This window comes from Corapipo altera, unplaced genomic scaffold, assembly GCF_003945725.1.
Source record: "Corapipo altera isolate COAL_440 unplaced genomic scaffold, ASM394572v1 49, whole genome shotgun sequence".
NCBI classification, from domain to species: Eukaryota; Metazoa; Chordata; class Aves; order Passeriformes; family Pipridae; genus Corapipo; species Corapipo altera.
Genome location: NW_020884879.1, coordinates 7,440,184 through 7,455,860, shown reverse-complemented (window position 1 = coordinate 7,455,860; position 15,677 = coordinate 7,440,184). Strand labels below are relative to the sequence as shown.

Genomic DNA, 15,677 nt, shown 5'->3' with positions numbered 1-15,677 from the left:
GCCCCTTTTAGGTACTGAAAGGGTGCTCTAAGTTCACCATGTCAGCCACACCACACAGATTGGTGTCATTGGCAAACTTGCTGAGGGTGCACTCAATTGCAGTGTCCATATTGACATTAGACAATGTCAGTTGCAATATCAGCTCCTAAGCAAAACCACTGTCCCTCCAAATTCATTACAAGCTGGGGAGAAAAAATGCACGATATCAGTGTCCTGATTTGGCTGGGATAGAGATAATATTCTACTTAGTAGCTGGTACAGTGCTCTGTTTTCCACTTAGTATGAGAATCATTGATAACACTGATGCTTTTGCTGTTGCTAAGGAGTGCTTTCCCTAAGCCGAGGACTTTACAGCATCCAATGCTCTTCCCAAGCAATGTTATGGTGCATCACTTGTGTTTCTAGTGTTTTCTTTCTCTTCTTTTCATTGTTAATACTAGTAGCAGTTTTCTATTTCACTTTATTTCAAGTAAAGTGAGAGAACAGCTGCATGGTACTCAGTTGCTGGCTGGGGTTGAACCACAACAGTCCAAAATGGCAACCTCACTCCTCACACATCCCTCCCCTGCCACTCTCTCCTCTCTCTCCCGTCCCTTAGGATGAGGAGGAGAATTGGAAAAATGCAAAAGCTATGGGTTGAGATAAGAACAGTTTGATACAATTGCTCACCTCCCACTAACCACAAGCAGAGATCGGCCCCTCACAGCCCTCCCAGTTTATACACTGAGTATGACATTCTGTGATACAGAATATCCCTTTCAGGGGGCCCATTCAGGTCAACTGTCCTGGCTGTGCTCCCTCCCGATTTTTTCTGCACCTGCTCCCTGGCAGAGCACGAGAAAATGAGAAACTGAAAAGTCTTCTGCTTACAGTAAGCACTACTTAGCAACAGCTAAAAGTTTAGTGTGTTATTGACATTATTTCCATACTGAATCCAAACCACAGCACTGTACCATCTACTAAGAAGAAATTAACTCTGTCTCAGCTGTAACCAGGATAACTAGAATTTGGAATATATTTTTCAGACATAGCAGGAGACAGTAAGAAAAATTCTTGTTATTACAATTTATTACTCCAGGCCAGAGTCCTAGTCCCTAGTAGAGGTGTTGGCTCTGTAAAAGAAAAGCTGGGAATATGGAATGGTGTAGGTCATGGAGCCACTCAGTCAATTCATGAGGACTTCATGTGTTAACACAATATAGTTAAAATTTTCCTTTCCTGCTTAAAATGTCTTTTAATGTGATCTTTCCTCTGAGGAGTGCCCTAGTTTACCTCCAAATACAGGCTATAACTGTAAGTCTTGCAAACTGTCTCCACAGCTGCTTTCTCATCAGGAAAGAATAAATTCTGTTCTTTTTTTGCTCTCCACAAATGATTGACAAGAAAATTCAGCAAGGAGAACAGAAATCACTTTCCTCAGCTGCTTCTTTCTTACCCCCTTCAGACATATACACCCAATTGGGTTTTTTGTATAGGGAAGATATGATCAAGACAGCAAGAAGTAATAAGACACGGAGTGAAAGTATTTTTTAGCTGAATCATGCCCTTAAACATTCAGCCTACACATTAATCATTGAGTGACATCAAGGATTCACTTCAAAATTGGATCTGACTAGTGCACTTAATTTACCTACTGCACCAAACAGCTGTTCAGCTTCTGTTGAATTTGAAAGCAAACGTAATTAGTGCATGTTCACTGATGCTTCCTCATTACATTGCCAGCCCATATCATTGGAACAGTTAATTACCGCAGAGACAAAGGCTTGACTTACCTGATATAGTACATGATTATTCATCACTGATTCATTTTTTCTTCTTCACTGGTAATTTTGTTAACATCCCTGACAGTGCTTAAGAGTGAATCCCCTTGATCTTTTGTGCTATTATGTCTTCTCAAATGTTACTCTGATTCTCCAGGTAGCTTAATTCTCTAGATTTTAACAAGATGTGAGGTATCACATCAGTTGACATTGCACGTAACTGGAGAAATAACTTGATTACATGAATCATAGCAAAATGTACTATACAGTCACTGCCCATCGCAGCTGTCTTTGCACTTGGGGACTTTCCCAAGTGCATGCAAATCAAAGGCCTGCTGATGGAATCGCCTTCTTTCAGTGATGGCTTAAAAGTAATGCTGAGCTCATTTTATTAGGGTTTTGTTTGGGTTTGGGGTTTTTTTAAGCTTCTTTAGACCACAAGGTTATTTTTGGGTACCTCATTTAATTCCATAAGGAAAAAGTGATCAAATGAGAAAAATCACCATGTGGAATGTAGGCAATTTGCAGCCACCCCTGATGGGGGCAGAGATCAAGACAAAACAAGGTAAAATTGCCTTTCACCTCCTCAAGGATCAGCCTCTGCAATCTGCTCAAGTCACTAAAAAAGTTTCAACTTCACTTCAAAGCAATTTATTCTGCATGGGGATAAATAAACTGGGGATTAAGCAATTTTGAAACAGGTAATTGCCTGAAATGAGCAATTTCTAGCAGCTGGTAAAGCCAGAGTTATCACCTACATAAATATTGACTCGCATATTAAGACTAATTAATGAGAAAACAAAATTGCAATAAAGAAAAAAACCATGAAAAGCAATCCTCCTAAAGCCCTGAAGGCTTCTCTTTTCTATATTCTGTGTTTATCAATCATGAATTTTGCAATGCACATTTTCTTGGCTGATCTGTAAAATTTCAGCAAAGCATTTCACAGTTATTTCAACTCATGAATTATGCAGCAACACATGGAAGGAGAAATTCATTCATATCTCTTCTTCACCAGGAGGCAAGCCTCAGCTCCAGCTTGAGATTTTTTTTTTGTCCAGCACACAATCTCTTAAAATGGTACCTCAGACAGTTACTCTGCCAAGGAATAAGAACATGTGAACAAAAGGTACAAGAGCAGAGTGGCTGAAGGGAGAAGGCAGGAGAAGCACACAAGGCAGCTTAAAAAAAAAAAAAAATAAAATAATATGGCACCACCACTTGCTTCTGGGGTGGGAAATGATGCAACCTTGAAGGAATTCCAGGGTGCACATTCCAGCTGCATCTCTCTTCTCCTCCCTCTGTTCGCTTGCCATGTGTCTCTTCCACATCTGAATTTTCTTCCAGGTTTTAATCCACTCCAAGGCACCACTAATTTCCTCATTAGTGTTGTCTGTGCTTTAAAGCAGTAGTCCTGAGAACTCCTTAGAAGACAGGGAAATGTCTTAAGTTCCATTTTTTAAATGAGAAACAGCAACCAAAACACAAACAGTAGTAAACTGCTGAAGAACTGGGACCTGTTTTTTGGGATGATGAAACATGAAACTTTTCTCAGGATGAAGTGAATCAAGCCTTAAATATAGAGTTACCTTTCATCTTGAAAACCTGCTGTTTGGACTGCTCTTCTGTCACAAGTGAAAAGGATGTAGGGTAATCTTTAAAGTTTTAAGGATATTACTCTTTCAATGTTCAAACATCTGTGCACTTGAAATGTAGACTATCACATATAATGTCAGCACAAAGTGTTAGCTTTCTTTGTTGAAATAGTACCAGCCACAGAATGTTTGTCAGTTGTGATTTTGCAGCAGGCCACCTCCTCTTGCAAGTTTTTATTATTTCCACTTCAAAAGATGTCAGCTGATCATACTGGTTACTCCTTCTTCTTCCTGATGATGCTTATAATATGGGACTCAGCATTTTCATCTTATCATCTGCCTCTATCACATCTGCCGTGAGGAACAGTGAAACATTCAGGATCAATGGTAGTTGTTCTCCAGACATCATGAATATCTATATCTTCTTGAAGTCATTTACCAAGTATCTAGAGATTTTTCAATAGCTGTATGGATAAGAGGATAGGAGGATAACAATGGATAGGAGGCTCTGCCAAAACTGATACAAAATAAGCAGAAATAAAGGTTTCATAATGAGTGGATGAAGCTGACACAAAGTTTGGAAAACAGGGGTAGAGGTGGAAAAATCTATAGCCTGAATTTTAGAAATTCACTGACTCATATAGAAGTTTTGAAATTACACATAAGAAAATTACAGCATAATTTGAGTAAAATGCATCAATTTTTTCTTTTCTTTTTTTTTCCCCTGGACAGATACGTATCAGGATATAACGCACAGTACGATACATATAACTTTTTAGGAAGACAAGAAGTTTATAAAGAAATGTGTATATGAGGCACTAGAAAGAAGATTTGTCCTGTTTTAGTAACTGTGTTCAACATCTTGGAAATATTTCCTTCAATGAAGAATCAATCTGATTTCAGGAATATGAACTATGTCTGGGTTAGCAGATGAAACAGAGGCAAGGCACAGGATTACAAATGTCTACAGTATTTCATTTTTAGCGTTTTACTATCATGGTTTTGGACAGTAAGCATTAGCGTCCTCCCAGCTGAGGGCTAGACATTATTCATCATTTTACAAGACTGTTTCTAATAGACGGTTTAGCTGTAGCCACCCGATTTTGGGGAAAAAAGACCGATTTACACTTGAAGACATGAAGTCAGCTGTGATGCTAAGCCTCAAGGCAGTCTCTAACCTCTTCCATGTGGAATATATATTAATATCTATTCATATATATACAGTTTATCTGTGGCAATGCAGTTTCTCAGTCTTCTTATCCATCTTATTCATAAACCCTACTGGCACTGGCGAGTCCAGAAAAGATCTGTCTCTCTGTTTCTTATAACAGTGGAGTTAAAAGATACAATTCACTAACTAAAGCATTGGTAAGAACTAGAGGAAAAGGCAGTACGACATGAAACAAGTCTTCTTGGTATACACTACCTATAAGCACAGACGCTCCATAAGTTAAAATGCAGTTGGAGCAGGGATGAGGGTAAATCCTCAGCAGCCTCTGTGGAGAAGGCTGCTGAGATGCTGGTGAGACCACATCTCCAAGTCACAGTTCCTTGGCAGAATGAGCAGTATTAAACAGAACAGGACTGCAGAGAAACACAGGTTTCATGTCCCCCAAAAAGGAAAAAAATTAGATACTTGTATCACAAAATTAAGACACCTTCATGTAGTATTGGAGGCATACAAGTGATCTGCCTAGAGACAGTCATTCACTGTGCACTTCATACCACCTTGCAGAGCTGACTACTGAAGAAACACTAATCCTGCATAAGTATTTCTAAAAAAGGAAAAACAGGAAAAGTACGTGAGCACCGACATTGCAGAGGAAATGTTCAGGACCATGGAAAAAAATGCTGGAGAGACAGATCAGCAAAAATTCAGCTGATCCAAAAATCAGCCATACCAACAGAGCTACAAATGGACTTTGAGATCAATGATGTATCCAGTTCTAGCCGACATGCAGAGACAGATGCAGCGCATTCCCACCAGTACCAAGAGGCAGCACAACATGAGGTTGAAGAAATGTGGCCAACTGCTGGCAGTATGCAGTAAAACAGTTTTGAAGCCAGATGTTAACATAGAAATTAAACGAACAAACAAGCAAAGTTACCACTACTTGAAATGTACAATAGTTGATGCAAACACCGTACAATTACCAGAGAACATTACTAAAGCAAACCAGCAGTTTGGTTGAAATACTATGTCTGACTGTCCACACCATGAAAGGAAAAGATTATGGTTACTCGGTGCCCTCTCTAGCAGCCTAACAGAGATGTACTGTAATGAGATCAACTCCTCCAGCACATGCTGTAGTCAGATGAAGGCTCCCACAAGAGCTAGTAAGAAACTCAAAGTGCAGACATCCCTCAGGTCTGGTGGAGTTGCTGAGGAAGGAAGTGGGGAAAGCAGAAAGCGCAGACATCCTCATACTCATGGAAACCAGAGTTGGCATTTGTGTCTTTTCATTTTTACAGCCTTTAGCATTTTTACAGTGGTGAAAAGCCCTCAAAAATGTCTTGGATGTTTGGGAAACCTCCCATCAGGGAACAGAGCCCTGCAAAGGAGTCACTGTGTGGTAATCCTGAAGATATACTACTTGATTTGTCTGGGACTAAAAAGATCTCTGGTTGCAATGTCAAAAATAGGTTCTGGCATGCTGAATCACACAGTCCCTTACAGTCTGCACTGTGCCTTTCGCCAGGTACTGCTGAAGGAAAAACAAAGGCTCCAGACATCAGCCTGCCCTCAAAGCTATTCCGGCGATAACAGATAAAGACAAAACAGGACTTTCAGACATCAGGCCTGCAGTTGGCAACAGTTATTGTCTAAAGCGATAGCAGAAGATACAGCAGGATGCCTTTATCAAGCTTAACAGAACCAGAAGCAGAGTACTAGTCCGAATGCAAAGAAGCTGGTTCTCAGGAGAAGACAGATCTTCACTATCAGAAATCTCTGGGGTTCTGGGAACTTCCAAACAGACCTTGAGAAAGACCCAGTTCTTGAAGTCAATCGAAGAAGTTATAAGACAAGTCAAGTACAGCATTTAACTGGGATCCAGTGTACATGTAATACATAAAATTAAATGAGGGAATGAAGAATAGGCAATACAGGTGGTGAACCAGCCTTGTGGTTCTACTGTCATTTTGAGCACCAAGGATTAGAGAAGGTTCTTAGGCCTCAGGATGAAACAGAGGAATGACACTGAAGAAAATCCAGCAGCTCTCACCTTCTCTTGAGACAGCAAAATGATGACTTTATACTGAAACAGAAATATTAACTCTGTGTTGCACAGGACAGCCTCAAGAATCACAATATGTGCCTAAGAACGTTGTCCAAACCCTTCTTGAATTCTGGCAGGTTTGGGGCTGTGACCACTTCCCTGAGGAACCTGTTGAAGTGCCAAACTACCCACCAGGTGAAGAACTTTTTCATATCTAACCTAAACCACCTGTAACACAGCCTTATACCGTTCCCTTTGGGCCTGTCACTAGCCACTAGAGAGAAGAGATAAAATCCTGCCCCTCTCCCTTCCAACATTCTTTGATCTCTATTGGGCACATACACACACACACGTAGATATGCATTTCCCACAAGAGGAAATCTCCTGTGATGCCTTCACGTCTCACTGCTCTAGGCAACGAAAAGTAACGATGAAAAATGTGCACAAGTGATAGATCTCAGCCCTATTACAAAATTCAGAAAGCGATTTAGCCCTTTCGTTGCCAGTGCTGTCCCCTCCGTCTTTCTCTTCCCCAGAGCCCCCCGCCAATCAGCAGGGCCCCGGTCCATCCCGATACCGGCAGCATCCCCATTTCCCGGGCTGGCCACACGGTGGGGCGGCCGGCCCGGTGCTGGCTCCGCGGAGCCAGCCCACTCTCGGCGGCAGCTGTGCCCAGCAGGTGGCTCTTTCCAACCACACAACGCTGTGCGAGCCCTCGCTTCGCTCCCTGGATCCCAGGGTCAGCATTTTCAAATCTTTACTTCCTCGTATGAATAATGCAGTGGCACACTGGAAGATCAGCATTGCTTTCCAGAGTGCAATAGCTTGAGCTGGGATGTAACACACTTTTGTTTAACGAATACTTGTCACAGCACTACACACATAAACAGAGTTGTATTTATTGGACTAGAATTGCATCTCAGTTCTGCTTGAGTAAATCTGAAATAGCTCAGCTGGAGCCAGTGGAGATGTTACAAATGGAAATGACAGGGGAATTTGGCCCATTGTTGAAATATCTTAATGTAGAAACAACGTAGGAAAATTGAACTGCGACCAGGTTCTTTTATTATGGGCTAATTTGACTCTAAATTGACCTCTCTTAAGTCAGTGAAGCTAGACAGGTGTGAAAGAGAGAGCACACAGAAGCCAGGACTATTTGAACTGCTTGATCCAAAAGGAACCATTTTACATCTATTAATAAATGCAACTTTATTTGTAAGAAAAATTATTTTCGTATAGATATATATAAAATATAGATGGGCTTAGATCTTAAAGAGACCCACTTCAAAGGGCCTTGACTTATTGGAAAGTTCAGACTGAACCAGACTTTTGCTGTTCAAAGACTGTCTCTTAAAGAGGCCCAAACTCTGCAAAGTTACCAATTTTAGAAGAAAATGTGTCTATTAGTGCAAAACACTCAAAATGTGGAGATTTCTTGCTTAACTGGGAAAAACTTTCCAAACCACATATATTTATCATGACCCATTGAACTTAGAGCCTACAAGTCTGGAGCTTGACATGATTTCGTAGTAGTCCTTTAAATTCAGGTGAGCATTTGGAAGGATGAGCAAAACATGAAAGAAAAGGTATTCTAAAAGTGTGTTTCAAAATTAATTAAGGTATATATGCTGGGGCAATAGAAATTAATACCATTGCCTAATTGTTTCCTTCTACTCTGTTAATTTTGGGCTTATTTCTCTCTGACATCCAATTTAATCACATTTGAGGTACTCCTCAGTTTCTAGTGCTACTGAAAGCTACACTACGTATATACTTTCCAGGATATATCAGTGGCACTAAGAGGAAATATGAAAGCATAATGGTAACGTTGAAGCTGAGTTGATATGTTCTACATTCAACTGGCTACTGAAAACTCACCTTTTTTTTTTCTCATATTAACCATTTCACACTTTCTTTTGAAATGTAGGAGCCTTATGAATTGCAAGAGCTACACTGTAGGTGAGAGTTACTTGTGCTTTTACCTCTTCCAGGATACAGTCATCACCTTCATCAATAAACCTCCAGCGCTATTTTTGGTATGGTCCACTGGGCTCAGTGCCTCCTGGGGGTTCTTCCAAACCTCGCTGTGCTGCCTTCTGTGGACTTCATAGCACTCAAAATGTGATTAAGTGTGCTGCCTGAGAAATATGGGAACAGTGATCCAACACAACTCATTTACTATTCTGAAATTATTTTTCTTGATTCTGCTGTGGTTTATCCAGATATTTAACATTTTCTGATCCACTCTCTTTCTTGCTATTGATGCTTGGTAAGGACATAAATGTTGTCATGAGAAGAACTAAGCTGCTGATTGCTTAGATTGGGTTCTTCTTCCCTCTTTGATAATAAACATAGTTCTGGCATCCTGCCATTTCCAGAAGGCCGAGTAACAAAGTTGCTGCCCTTCTCAAAAAACCTGACAAGGAAAGGGATTTGGTAGAGCTGTCAGAAATGGGAAGATTAGAGTGAGGCTCACACCTTGTTATCTATGCACATGAACAAGTGGCCTGATGTAAAAAAAAAAAAAAAAAAAAAAAAAAAAAAGTCATTTCTGCTGCATGGTTGAAACTCTGGTCCTAATCATTTAGTTGCTGCAAAGCACATACCAAGGTTTCAGGCAGCAGAATTGCTTCTATAATTTCCTACACACTTTGCAGAGCGGCAATTAGCAGCACAATGGCATTAACAAGACAGCTTTACACAAGCTCACAAGCTTTCAAAGTAAAATCAAAAAGAATCCCTGCAAGACCAACTACTTGTAAAATGTGAGAGGGAAGCTCTAGACCTGACTTTTTGGAGGTAGGTGCAAGGCTTTGATTGCATGTAGCATGATTATCAGAGCCACCTGCCACCTTCTACACCTCTCTGGCTGCTTCGAGGAGGGGAAACCTCCTATCTTCTGCATTCAACCTTTGTATTGCCTTCCCTGAACGGGGATTGATGCCACACATCTCCAAGTGCCCTCTCATCCACATTTGCTGTAAACACCCAGAACACCTGTTTACTCTGACTCACCCACTCCTCACGCAGACTCTCCCTTTTTTTGACAGCAGACCTCACTCAGGTAGTATGTGCTGCTAATATCCTTTCAGGACCATGTAATAACATGCCTTCTATCCAATTCCTAACATCCTTCAATCGGCTCAGCCAGTGGGCTAACTGCTTACACTCCTGTAATTTATATAAGTGCAATTAATTTAAACTGCATCACTCCAGTGTAATGCTGGTGAAAATACCCTGAGAGGGAGTACCTCACTGGTGAATCAGACCCTTTACTTTTAAAAAACATACAAAAAAACAGATCCCGAGCCAGTGAAAATCTGCATGGCTCCATTCATTTCAACACACAAACCAGCTCAAGGTCTGAATCACAGCTCATGTAACAGACTATTTAGATACAGACTAATGCCTCACATCCTGAAATGCAATGCTTTCCCAGAGTTGGCAGAGGACAGGGACTTCTCAAATGGAACAGAGCTGAGAGGGAAGCAGGACCACAAATGCAACCTTCTAAAAATGCTTTGTGGATTTCTTCATTTCTGTGGAGTTAAGGAAAATAACAGCAAGCACTTCTCTCCCTTCTGAGAAAAGCCACCTCTGTTCCTTTTGCCCCGGTGGCAAAGCAGATACCTGGGAAGTCCCTTTCCTTGCCACTCTCCCTTTCTTCCCATAGCCTGGGTACATTCCTCACCATTTAGAAATCCATATGACACCTTTCATTAACAGACACCAGAGTTAGATGCTGAACAGATTATTTTTTTAATCAGTTCTTGCAAATGGCTAACTTTCTCTGCACTTGTTTTGGCATTTCTCAAGATTAAGAAGTCATGCAGCTTGACAAAGCACTTTGCTCTTGCATGTCTTAAAAGACCCACAGGGCTTTTTTTTTCTTCACATCTATTCCAACACCTGCTGCAAAAATGGGCGGGGGTGGTCTCTGTAAAACAGCCCTCCTTGTCTCCTCCCACGAGAAGAGAGCCCTAGCATCACACCAGCACGGCATACCAGTATGTGCCCAGACAGGTGTAGTTAATACACAAGGAGGGGGGAAGGGGTGGGGAAGGCAGACCAAGAGTCAATCAGAGTGTAATTTGTGTTATAAATTTACCAGCATTCAGCTGTCCATATTTCCAAAATGCAAATATTTTAAAATTAAAAAACCTATCTGTGACTAAATATCTTCTCTAAATCAATCTAGATAACCAGAAAACTCTGTGGCACATTTAAGAGTCTTTCATCTTAAATGAAATACACAACAGAGATTACACCTTCATAGGAAATCAAGAGGTCCTAAATATACTAATGGAGAAGGACATTTAAGAGACATTAAATTACCCAGTCTATAATTTTAGGGGGTTTGCTTATCTGTGCATCTTTTAACTGCTTTGGATAATTAGGAAAATTTCCTTGTGTGTCCTAAGAGGATAGGCAAAAGAGTGACATAACTACTCCTGAGGAAGGAAAGGTCGAGGTTTTGCATTCTACAGATTTTTAAAGAAAAAGAGAAAACATTCTTCATATGAACAATCTGAAGCAGTATGCATATTGTATAAAACCTATCACCCTGCTCTGAAATGTAATCCTTTACAGGGCTTCTCCCTCTCCTTGGTCCCTTACAGTATCTCTCTGATCCTTCTGCCTGGAAGGGTGCAGGTTAGGGAGGATAGCTGATCATCTCCTGCCTTTCCTAAGTGCAGCCATCAAAGGAAGCTCCCAAATGGAGCAGGCACCCAGTCAGTTCAAAGGCTTCCATTAGCTCTGCCAGCCAACTTGTTATCTTGTAATGTGTTGTATGTGTGTGTGTATGTCCCTGTTCTGCCCCTAACGATTAGTTTGTTCCATCGTAATTTTTTGTATCAAACGTCTGGAAACCAGACTTGTTTAAAAAAAAAAAGAAAAAAAATAAGAAGAATAAAAAGGAAAAAAGAAAGGAAAGACAGAGAAAGAAAGAAAGAGAGAGAAAGAAAAAAAAGAGAAAGAAAGAAAGAAAGACTAAGGAAAGAAAGAAAGAAAGACTAGGGAAAGAAAAAAAAGAAAAAGAAATGAAAAAAAAAAAAGAAAAAAGGGGGTAGAAAAAAAGAAAGGAGGGGGGAAAAAAGAAAAATAAGGAGGGAGAGTTTCGGTGCCTATGACTTATCCAGGTCTCCATCAGACAGAAAAAAAAAGAATTCAGCTGAATCAGTAAACTGACCTTTATTTTCAAGCACTTTAACCAACACATTTTTCTAGTCTGCAGTTCTACAGAGCCACATGCCCCCTCTTCGGAGCAGGGTAACGCGCTCTGCTAGAGCTCGCTCCCTCGTTCACAGCTGTCTCCAGCGGGAGGAGCTGAAACCTGAACCAAACCCTCCCAGTGAGATTGGATCCTTCAGCCAGCAGCCCCAGAGCCCTCCCAGAAAAACAGCCTCTTTGGAAAAGTGCTTGAGAACATCCCGAAACGATTGGAGGAGCGGAAAACCCTTCCCCCCTGCACCTGACTCGTGAGTATTTACAGCACTTTTCAAGGCGCCTCGGCACTGCCACTGCACAACCGGGAGTGGATGGGCTGCGTGGGGCCGGCAGCGCCGTAGGGACCAGGACCGGGACCAGGACCAATGCGCCCGCAGTGATATAGCGTGTGCCTGTGTGCTGGGCGCCATCCGGGACCGCTACTCCCACCCGCACGGAAAGAGAGTCTGGAAGAAGCAGAAACCCTACGTCCAAAATGCCACGCTCCTTCCTGGTCAAGAAACATTTCAATTCATCCAAGAAGCCGAATTACAGCGAGCTGGACACACACACAGGTAACAAAACGAAATCTAGTTCCACTGCATCTCTTCTGAGACTGCGGTCGTTGCGTGGCAGTTCTGAGGAGGGGTGGGATTGCTTTGCAGCCTGCAGGGGACGGATTAGTTCACTGCTTGCTTATTTTCTCCTGCTTACAAGGAGAAATATCTGTGATATTTCTATGTGAGAAATATGTCAGTGCTGACCAGAATGAATCATGAAAATTTGCTCATCCACTTGAACTCAAGTTACTTAAAGAGGATTTGGAGTTTTCCTGTTCTATATCTGCTGGTGGTGGAATTGAAATTTTACATAAATCCTTCAGGAAGTTTCACTGTTTCGTTGTGTCAGGCTGCATGGATTTAGAAGCAGCATGCTGCCTTGAAGAGACTCTCCAACTGCAATTTGCCCGTTCAAGGGCACTGTCTCTACCCATCAGAATATGGGTATGAAAGAGTATTTTCTTAATTGTTATATTCAGATTATCCTGTTTCATTTGTCCAGTTTTCAAACCCCCGAATGTTAATTTTGCTGCCTTTTGAAGTACTTTTTAGTTCTCTTACCTTAAAATGTTCTTCTTTCTCCAGTGATTATATCCCCCTACCTGTACGAAAGCTATCCAGTCCCTATCATACCACAGCCAGAGATCCTGAGCTCAGTAGCTTACAATCCCATTACCGTGTGGACTACAACTGGGCTGCTACCGTCTCCATTACCCAATGACCTGTCTCCACTTTCTGGATACCCCTCATCTTTGGGAAGAGTCAGCCCACCTCCACCTTCTGACACCTCCTCCAAAGATCACAGTGGTTCAGAGAGTCCCATTAGCGATGAAGAAGAGAGAATCCAGTCAAAGCTTTCAGACCCTCATGCAATTGAAGCTGAAAAGTTTCAGTGCAGTTTATGCAACAAGACCTATTCAACTTTCTCTGGGTTGGCCAAACATAAGCAACTGCACTGTGATGCCCAGTCTAGGAAATCATTCAGCTGCAAGTACTGTGACAAGGAATATGTCAGCCTGGGAGCGCTTAAGATGCACATCAGGACCCACACACTACCTTGTGTCTGCAAGATCTGTGGGAAGGCTTTCTCTAGACCCTGGCTACTTCAAGGACACATTAGAACTCACACTGGTAAGAACAAACATTACATTAGTAGTTTCTTGTCGCTATAACATCAGGATGCCTTTTGCTGTTTTTCTCCACAGATGGTAAAACCAGCAGCGTTTCTTAATCAACCTTGAAATGCATCCACTGAATCTCAACTAAATCATTAAAAGGCTAACTTCTCCCTCTTGGAGGGAGGGTGGGAGGGGAGTGTAGCATGGTCTCAAAACTGAGGCCCAGATACTGGCCTAAATCAGCATTGCTGTCCTGACATTTTTAGGATGGTTTAGCCCATTTCCACTAGCTGAAGGTTTTGCTTTAAGAATTTTATGTTAACTTTCAGACTTTGGAAATTACTAACTTTAAGAAGGTTCCAGCTGACTCTGAAATCAGGCAGCAAAAAACAGAATGGCAATGCATGAGGGGCTGCTTTCTGACTCCTTAAGCAGCTGGCAAGTTTTACGTGCACTGTCTCGAGTCCTTAAGAATTAGAAACACATCATCAGCCAAGTGGTTGGTTTTTTTCTATTGAGGCAAAAACTGGGTTTTGAATGTAGCACTGGGTACAATGTAATGTCTGTACAGCTGTTTGCTGCTTTTCAGTCAAAGGCCTTGTTCCCTAGTAGTCCATACAGCACTAAGCAGAAAAAGTTCTATGAAAATATTTGAAAATGTTGGGAGGAACCCAGTCTAAAGGTACTGCACCTGTAGATGCAGAAGGTGTCAGCAGCTTGTCTTCAGAGACTGCACTTAGCAGCATATTCTGAGTAGACTAGAGTTCTGCAAGTACAGCCAGCAGTACAGAAAACTGCTGTATCTGTGGTCTGATTAACCTTTTATTACACATTTTTTTTATTATAACAAGTCAATTTTGTATCTCATTTGTTTCTTAGGATAAAAGCAGGTTTTACCTGTCCTAAACATGTGTTTTTCTAAAAAAGATTTATCCTATTTTCTCTTGATGTTCCCTTTGTAGGAGAGAAGCCGTTTTCTTGTCCTCACTGCAACAGGGCTTTTGCAGACAGATCCAATCTGAGGGCTCATCTGCAGACCCACTCGGATGTGAAGAAATACCAGTGTAAAAATTGCTCCAAAACTTTCTCCAGAATGTCTCTTCTGCACAAACATGAGGAGTCTGGCTGCTGTGTAGCACACTGAGTCATGCAGTCAATGTTTACCTGGACTCAATGCATTTCTCCACTCCTGTTCCAAATGATAAGTAGAAATCCAAAGGCATTTTCTCATCTACTCTTCAGCCAAAAAAACCCAAAAAAACAAAACAACAAAAAAAAAAAAAACCAACAAACCAAAACACCACCAAACAAGCAAACAAATAAACTAGTGGAAGAACTTAGAATGTCAGTAGAAGTGAGCTTTAAGTAGTTTCTGTTCAGCCATACATTTGCATTCTTAAGTGTGAATTCTGAAATATGGGGAAAGATGCCATGCATGACATTTCAAGTAATCTAAAGGAAGAAGCATTATCAGCTTTCTTTATAGATGAAGCCAAATGTAGGTTGTCTTTTCTTGCTTAGAAAAGGCTGTAAAATTATCAATACATTCCTGCCAAGCCATTTCAACCAAAGACACAGTATTTTAAATAAAAATTTTAATAAAAATACTACCCAAGTGAATTTTGCTAGACACCATTTGTCTCAGGTGCCTTAAAAAGTATTCCAAGTTTACCTTAGTAAATGTTTAATATTATTCATTGCTGTGTTTTTTATTTTATTTTATTAGAAACCAAGGCCTTCATTAATGTTCTAAAATGCTTTAAAACTGCATAATTAAGAGAGAGAAAAAAATATAAGAGAATGTACGAAAAACCACAATTTAACCGCATGTGCCTTTAAAAGAAAAAAAAGGACAAGAAAAGGTAATACTGTAGCTTCAAACATTCCTGGTGCATGCTTGATCATCTTTTGATATGGAATAGTTCCTCTAAACTTCATTTTTTTTAAAAAACGGGAATAAGTGCAAGAGAGGGGATCCATGGGAGCTTTACAATTATTTTTTTAAATGCACAAAGGAAATGCAATATTTTCAGCATTACCCCTACAAGTGCCTTTTTTATTGATGATTTTGTAAAGTATGTGGACATAATGTAAATATTTTTATTTTTATATGATTGAATGTGTTATGAATGAAAGCGAATTGTTGCCTATAGCAGCATCTATAGATAACTTGAAGAAAGTGTGAAGTGAAATTTATGTTGTTTTCTAGCCACTTTTT

At 40.8% G+C, this 15,677-nt stretch overlaps 1 protein-coding gene across 1 annotated transcript; it reads left to right on the top strand.

Moving 5' to 3' along the window:
- The first annotated feature begins 12,026 nt into the window (after positions 1–12,026).
- On the top strand, positions 12,027–15,309 carry SNAI2 (snail family transcriptional repressor 2). Its single transcript, XM_027638975.1, has 3 exons — positions 12,027–12,356; positions 12,927–13,472; positions 14,422–15,309. Exons 1-3 carry the CDS (start codon positions 12,278–12,280, stop codon positions 14,601–14,603), a joined length of 807 nt encoding a protein of 268 aa, XP_027494776.1. The 5' UTR covers positions 12,027–12,277; the 3' UTR covers positions 14,604–15,309.
- The last annotated feature ends 368 nt before the right edge of the window (positions 15,310–15,677 follow it).